The 8,312-nt window shown below is 45.4% G+C and overlaps 1 protein-coding gene across 1 annotated transcript in view; it reads right to left on the bottom strand.

Moving 5' to 3' along the window:
- Window positions 1–3,384, bottom strand: part of CHD1 (chromodomain helicase DNA binding protein 1) — a 72,271-nt gene extending 68,887 nt beyond the window's left edge. Inside the window, exon 1 of the mRNA XM_086480106.1 lies at window positions 3,332–3,384. Within this exon, the coding sequence (XP_086336232.1) occupies window positions 3,332–3,384 (53 nt within the window). The remainder of the gene's footprint in view (window positions 1–3,331) is intronic.
- Between the last annotated feature and the right edge of the window lie 4,928 nt (window positions 3,385–8,312).

Here is an 8,312-nt window from a genome sequence, read left to right on the forward strand (position 1 = left end):
CACATTCCAGCCAGCTACTTTCCAGTTAAGCTGCACTGAGCACACCCCTTTTTACCTACAGAGAAGGAAGGCTTGCTCAAGTCCTCTATACCTTGTTCTGCAGGAAACATAAGAAGAGCAAAGAAGTGGGAAATCAGATTGTTAGTCAATTAGCACCAATGTTTCACTTATGCAGTCCCTGTTCTACCTGGAGCTTGTCTTGCAGTTCAGGTATAACTGCCCTTCCTTGCTGTTAAGCTTTCTTATTACTATATAACTAGAATGAATATACTCACACTTAAGTTTGCAACAGAATGCTTTCAAAAACATTACACAAAGGGGCTTTGTTTCACTTAAGAGTCAGCATCTCAGAGCATTGCTATGAAGTTATGCCTACACTCACTTGCTGTCTGGATGAACAATATCTGTGGTATTTTAACTTGAGCTACTTAAAAATATTCCAGAGTAGCGACTTCAAGTAAACAAGAATCTAGAGTAGACTCCACTGTAATTGTTACACAGAAATCAGAACACCAAGCAACAAGAGTAGGTAATAGTGTTTATGCTAGTCTATGATTTCCATCATGCTTGGTTCTAGTACCAATTTATACAATCAGAGGTTGTTGAAATAGGCAAGTAAAGCGCAAACAGTACAGCCAGTGATTCAACCATGAAAATACAAGGGGGACACTTTTCTACCTGTAGCAAAACAGAACTTCAGGTACAACACCTGCAGAAGGGAAAGCTTTCTGCTCATCTAACAGACAGATGAATAAATGCAACATTGGAAAGGAGCGCAGGAGCATGGCAAACTGGCCATTCCTTTCACACACTTCAGAAATACTTCACCTTCACAGCCAGTCAAGAGAGAGTAACAGACAGCTACAATTCCTTACCACAATGCCAACCAGTGCATAAAATGGAAGGTTTATGATTAGTCCCTTCTCCAGTGCTCCTACTGCTGAGAATACTACAGACTTTCCACAACTTTTCCAAGCCATAGTATTACCATAAAACAATACAATGCAGTATCCATGAGGCCTGTGTATTTCTGCAAATCCAGCCTTGATCCACTGTTTCTCTTAACTTTCTAAAGTAATAATGGCAGCTCCCCAACACCAGGCTGTATTTGTTATCAAGACTGCCACTCCAGAATTATAGCCATGGAAGTTTACACCAGATATCAAAGGGAAATTAATAGCTTTACTGCACTTAAAAAAATATCTCTGTTTCCATTCTGATTTCTATTTCCATTCTGCAGAATTCACATTTCCAGATTTGAAAGCAACACTTCCCAATTTACAGCTAGCTATCTACCTGCTAAGTTAGCAGCTTGCTAAGGCAACTCCCCTCTTAGTAAAAACCATCTAGAGTTCTGTAAACTTACAAAGAAGGAAAAAAAAAAATTAAACAACAAAGGCAAGTCATATAAAGTTATTCTATAAGTATCACACTCCTCTTAAAATAGATACTTTAATAACGGAACTAGGCTAGACAGAAGAGGGTTCCATCATTGTAAATGAAAGGTGAAAGCTCTCCATTTTAAAAAAGTTTTCTGATAATACATGGCAAACATGAAAATAAGCTTTCCAAGACCTGCCTGTGAATTAGGTTATGGAGATCGATACAAGCCTAGGAAAAAAAGTTTTTAGCATTTTAACACTTTTTAAAGATTTCAGATGTGCTCAGCATGACGTTTAAGATGAAGAACGAAGTCTAAATTCACAAGCAAGTATCAAGTTTTCAGTACTATGCATCCTCCTGATATTCACTTCTAATGAATTACTGGGAACTTTATGAAGTTTAGCTGGTTTAGTCTTATGAATTGCTACAGCTTGTAAATAACTGATACTGGTATTTACTGGCAGCCACAGTTCAATACAAAGTCATTTTGCCACACATCTGTAGCAAGGTGGCTTGTTTCAAGTAGCAAAGAAATTCACACACAAAATTATCAGACTTGTCCCTGGTAAATTCATGTTTGTTGGAGGTCTTATAGTTCTGATGACTAGCCTTGTTCACACTATTTCATTTGTTCATGTTTCTCTTCCCATCTGAGAAGTATCAACTTTCTTGGAAGAAGAAATCTTCAAGAATGATTCTGTATCAGAGCTTACAAATTATTCACAAGACTGGAAGTTTACTGCCTTTCTAGGACATTCCTTTGTGCAACAGAAAGCTTGACAAAAAAATACAAAAGCTATTAAAGTTTCTTTAGTTTTACTGTTCACAGATTTCCTTGTGATTTGCACCCAAAGTCACCTGAACAGCTGTCTCTCCCTCTTCTTCCCACTCCACCATACAATGTGCTACGTGTAAGCTTAATGGCCAACATGTGCTGACCAATCAGCTGACAATGATGCTCTTGCATTTCTTCACTTAGGGCAATAATTTACATCTTTCTCTACCCAACTGGAAGTTTCAATAAAGTCTGCAGAACACAGTTTTCTTTATGACCCTCTGACTGACAGTATCAGCTAACTGGTTCAACAGGCTGTGATCAGAAAGAGTGGCAGAAAGACAGATGGGTAGACTAACAGCACAGTCACAATCACCTCTTAAAAGAGAAGACTAAAGCCACTTTTCATTTGCAAGTATACTTTTACTTCTTAAACTTTCACAATTCAAGTTTACAGTTTTAGCAATCTAAACTTTCTAGCACAGGAGGGACTTTTTGATCTTAGCTCTGTTCTAGAAAGAGAATTTAACTCCACCCTCAAAAATTGGCTGTTAATCTGCATGGGAAGTTCTAACCAGGCTTGGACACTGCACATGCTAGAAGACCAGCATTCAATATTACAGGACTGATTTTTTTTAATTAAAAACAGCTGGAAAACTGTACTTTCGCTTCAGAAAACAAATACAAAGTTAACCCTTTTCAGTTATACTGGTCTGACAGCTCTACAGAAGTAAGAATCATTAAGTACTCTACATCAAAAACTAAAATGAACAGCCCACAACTCCACCTTTGGAGACAGACTCGTTAGGGTTTTATACAACTCATTATGTATGTGTGCCTTGCGCTTTATATAGTTTTATTTTAACATTCTAAATCCAATGTTTCAGCTTTGACACTTCAGACTTATTTTTTCCTCAAAAGAGTAATACTATTCTGTTGGATGCTAACGCTGTTTTAATACTATTTAAGCTCTATTATGTAAGGTGTACACAAGATCATCACAATTCTTAGCTGAAGCGATGTGAACGTAACAAGCAGATTACGCACCTGTAAGAAAGCACATCCAGTCTGCCTAATCAGGAAGCTTTGGCACCAAGTTCAAATATAAACCAGTTTTAGTAAACAAAATACAGGAGAATAAATAGCCAATAATGGAAATAAGCAGGAGCTTACCTTGACTCTCCACTACTGTTTCTTAGGCTTTCTTCATCACTGTGCCCATTCATTGTAATATTAATAAGTTTAAAAGATAAATAAAAGTCCACGCAAGTTACAGGGTGGATATCAAGAATCTACTTCTTGGTACTCTGTATGTTTTTCAGGTAACGTGTTCGCTTTAATGTTCTCCGCGTGTATTCAAGATTTCTCCCAAAACACCTAAAACAGTAAAGGAAAATGTTGACATAATTTGAAAGTATGTTTGCAAGATGTTAAAATGATACCAAAATTAACTTAGATCTTTCACTAACACTGAAAGGGGGCACCATGTTTGATGCCATATTTTTAACTGAAAAACAGCTTTTTGTGTGTTACCTGTTCATGGTTGATCACTTCATCACCATTTTCTTGTCTGAAAAAAAAAATTAAAGTCTTTCCTGATGTCTGTGAAAACCAGAAACAGGAATATTCTCAAAAGAACAGGTCTTTTTATTAGTTACACGTAAAAAAAACCCACCAAACTGAAATAACTAAATGGAAGAACAAAAAGCATGAAAGGAACGACCTGTTTAGCTTTTTGTTCAACTGTAGTTGGGTCCCAGCATACAGGCTGTTTTGCTTCTTTATGCGACGTTTTACTGATGGTGCTATAAAGATGGCAGTTTCTGCTGAACCACTAGATGCAGAATAGGAAATGTTACGGAAATAACATTCTCTTTAGCATTCTAGAGTGAGCAAAGTTTACTGCATGTCTGCACTATACCTTGTGGCTTAACTTTTGCCATAGTACTGACTTCAGGACAAAGCAGATCTAAATTTTAAAGAAAAACTGCCTACCTGAACACATAGGTAAAACATAGATATTAAAGTTCTACGATCTGCTTAGTAAAATGTATTTCATGCACAAAACATAGTGGAAGCATTTCCAGATACACATACAATGTTTACATTCAGTTGTGGGTAGAGACAGGAAGATAAAGCCTGTCCTGTTTAAAACAACTGTTCGCCAAATCAAACCAGCAAGATCCCACAGATGGAATGATCATTATTTTACATACAAAAGGATCTTCAATCAGATCACTGCAATATACAATGCAGCCAGAGAAAGTTTAGGCTCACGGTAAATAGACTGCAAGTATAAACTCACTGATAATCAGATAAAGAGCAGCGCCTCTCGCAGATTTAGTGATGTGAAAGCGATTAGCGGCTCGCCTGCTGGCTGCCTGGCCCGAAGTGCTCTCCTCTAACACTCAACAGCCTAACCCAGAGCTGACGGGTGGGGGGGGGGCAGGAAGCCACGCTCCAGAGTAGGAAATGCCCTGCGCTAAGGCACTATCTCAGACAGCCGAGCCACCCCGGCCAGCAATCAAAGGCTATGAAGGAGGGGAAAGTGATAGGAAGGAGCCCTGCAACCACGAAGGGGCCGCGAAGCGAGGTCGGGGACCCCGCGCGCCAGAATCGAACCGGCCGGCTCCCCGCGGCCGGCCCGCGAGGCCACGCTCTGCGCCGCGCTCTGAGCCGCCCGCAGCAGGCTCCCCGCCGCCTGCCCTCCCGTACGGCCAAACACCCCATCCCCTCTGGGCCCGGCAGCCTCTGGACCCCGAGAAACACCTTGAGCGGCGGCGAAACTTTCTCCCTGCTGCCGGCTTCCTGCTCTGCGGCGATCCTCTCCCGAGCCCTGGCCGCACACACCTCTCTCCCGCGGCCTCCCACGGCCGTTCTCCCTCTACCCGCCCCCAAGGCGTTCGCGCGGGAGCCCGGGCCAGGGCTGCCTCCCGCCCTCGGAGACGGCCCTCCGCTAGCGGCGCGGCCTGCACAGGCGCCGCTCCCGGCCAAGGCTCCCTGGCAGCGTCTCCGAGGCCACCGCTTGTCCTCCATGCTCGCTTCCCCCGGCGCCCCCCACGGGAGAGCCACGGCCGCTCTCTCGCCTCCCGGGCGGATCGACACTGGCTCCCCCCGCAGGAGCCAACGAGAGCGGCTCGACCCCAGCTGCCCGCTTCGGCCTTCGCAGCTCCCTCCCTCCGCGGAAAACAGCGAGCGGGCCCAAGAACCCAGCCCCGCGCCAGGCATCCAGCCCTCCCTGGCCGACAGCGGGCCCCGGCCCCTGGGCCCCATCTCCTCTGCACCGGCCGCCCCCCCTTCCATCTTCGGAAGCCGCACAACTCTCGGCCGGCGAAAGAGAGGAGCTATGGCGGGCCTCTGCCTACCTGCGTGCGCCCGGCCGGGCCAGGCCAGGCTTCCCCACGGCCACCCCGGCCCAAGACTGCGCTACACCCCACGAGGAGGTTCGTGCCGCAGCCTAGGGTCTGGGGCTGCTCCCGCGGCCGCGGCGGGGCCTGGGCCACCGCTCCTCCCGCTGGCCGCCGGCTTCTCGCAGCCCCGCGCGGTAGGCTCACTCGCCGGCTCGAACAATAAGGCCCCGAACCGAGCAGGGAGGGGCGCAAGGAGAACCAGGATGGGCGCTACGCCGCTCTGCTCCGCCACCGCTTCTTAAGTCCTCCCGACGGCCGCCATCATGCTGCCGCTCCGCGTAGCCTCCCCCTCCCTCGGTCGGATGGAAACCCCGGGCGTGATGTCAGCTCTGCGCCTGGGACCGACCGGCAGGAGGAGGAGGAGCCACGGCTAGAGGCGACGGGAAGCGCCGCCGGGGTGCTCAGAGTCGGTGGGCGAAGGCAGGATAGGTCAGTGGCCGCGCCGGGGGCCACCAGGGCTGGCGGCAGCGTCTGCCCTCTTTGCCTGCCTGCCGCACGGAAGGAGCGCGGGGGCCGGCGCGGCTGCAGCTCCTACCACCGTGTGAAAGCGCAGGGCGCGGCGCGGCGCGGCGCGGCCCGGCCCGGAGGGCCGCCATGACCTGAGCGGCGGGGCCGCAAATCCGGCTCGGGATGTCCGTTACCGTTCTGGGGCGGCGTGGTTTTTATGTTTGCTGTGGGGTTTTAGGAGTAAAATCATAGCCTGGCAACAAACACGCAGTTAGAAGTGGTACTGGCACGTCTTTAGGAAGGCTTGGAGCGTTGCTGCTGGAAGGACGCTTGTCTCTGTGAGGACTACCGCCTGACTGGGGGCCGGTCTTTCTGTATCCATTCCAGAACGTAACGCCCGCTCTTTTCAAAGTGATTAACGTGAGTCGTTTGTTTGACATGCCTCACGTTCGTCACCAGGGAAAAAAAAAGCAAACCTCAAAATAAAACACACAAGAAGAAAGCCATGTAAGTTTTGTGTCCAAATGTTCCCAGAGTGGCAAAGGAAACTTGTGGCAGTTGAAAGAGCATGCCGTAAACAACACAATGCCGTGGCCAAACACTGTGTTGGAAAGAGGAAGCAACTTACCTGCCTTCTCTCTTTCGGAGGCACACATACCACATAAGCAATTAGACTGTCACTCTAAAGGAGGATTGTGGGGTCGTTACTGACTGACATCTGGCACCTGATCATTGGACATTTATTTGTTTGGCACCTTGCAGGAGTTAAAGAGGTCAAGATCAGCATGAAAACACAGTTTGCTTGTCAACAAAGGGAAGCTTGAAGAAAGCGAGTCACTGTGTGGGTATACTAGAGGAAGGTGGTTAAAGCAGCTGTCAAATCAGTTCAGGCTTCAAGAGTTGTGTTGGCCAGGAGCCAATGTCTCAGCCACAGTCAGTCAGCTGGAGACCTCTCGGGCCTATAGCTTACCTCATGGTTACTGTTCCAGGGTAAGCAAAGCTGATTGCCTCAGCGCTCAGTGGAAGGTGGCAGCCAATGTGCCCACCACCTTTAAAATGGGTTGTTGGGGTCCCTGGATCTGCACCTTAAGCACACCAAACAGGTTGTGGGATTTGCTGCCACACAGAGTGACTCTCTGCCTGAGGAGCAGCAGAGGCTAGATGAGGCATATACACTAGCCCAGCTGTCAAGGAGCAGTACTCCAAAATCTCAGTGGTTGATGGCAGAGAATATTTTTTTCCCCTAGAGTTAGAAAAATGCACCAGGAATTGCTCAGACAAGAAAACAGATTTAAAGTTTACAAGTGGGCTGTATTACAGCATGTTTCTTATTAAAGCATTGAATTTTGCCTAAGCTTAAGGGAGAATATTTTACTGTGATAGACAAGAGTGCTGCAAGATCAATAGACTGAAGTTTAAATGCACGAGTGTCAAAATGAAAGTAACTTTTAAATTAAGGTAATTAATAACAAATCACTCTACCAAAGATAGTTCAGACCCTAATAGAAGGATTTTTATTACTATTAGTGATTTTTTAATTTTAAGAAAAGAGTATCTGTATGATTGGAACACCTGAACAGAAACATTGGATGAGTGCATTGGCTGAATGTTTTGCTGAAAAGACCGAAGAATTGAAATGGTGGCATTTAAATGGTTATAATGAGGCTTTAAAGTTAACATCCCTCAGGACAGCTGAGAAAAGTTCACACTTTTCTTTAGACTACTGTATTGTTTGGTCTGTGCAAATTACCATTGATTTGTTGGAGTTAGTAATTCTCTCCAAAAGCAGCTGCAGGGTGTAGACCTTGCCTACAAGTTGCCCGTTAGTGTTATCTTCTCAATGTTTAGCTAGAGAAAGTGTGAACTGAGATTGAAGCAAACTTTTTTTCTCCCTCTTATGCAATAACCCTTGGGATTTTCAAGATAAAGGCAAACGTGTGGCTATTTCTTGCAGAGACAACAGTAGACTGCTTTAGACTATATTCTGGAGTAGAAGAAAGACGTTAATTCCTGGAGACTTAATCACAGTAGAGCACTTATGTGTTTGCAGATAAAAATAATAAATCTAGCATCCAGAGTCAAAGAAGAAACTTGCAGTAATGATCCTTCAGGCCACAAGTAGTCTTTGTACAAAGAATTAACAGATGATAGTTTTAAACGTGGCTATTTTCTTGTTACCATTCCATTTTATAAACTTTTTTCTTTCAAGTCAGAGTGATCGTGTACATAGTAATTCTTTCAGAGGATTTTTAAAATAAATAAGGAACTTTTCTGTTGAGAAGAAGAGAAGCTTGTCA

The sequence above is a fragment of the Leptosomus discolor genome, chromosome Z (assembly GCF_034619465.1).
Source record: "Leptosomus discolor isolate bLepDis1 chromosome Z, bLepDis1.hap2, whole genome shotgun sequence".
Classification (NCBI taxonomy): domain Eukaryota; kingdom Metazoa; phylum Chordata; class Aves; order Leptosomiformes; family Leptosomidae; genus Leptosomus; species Leptosomus discolor.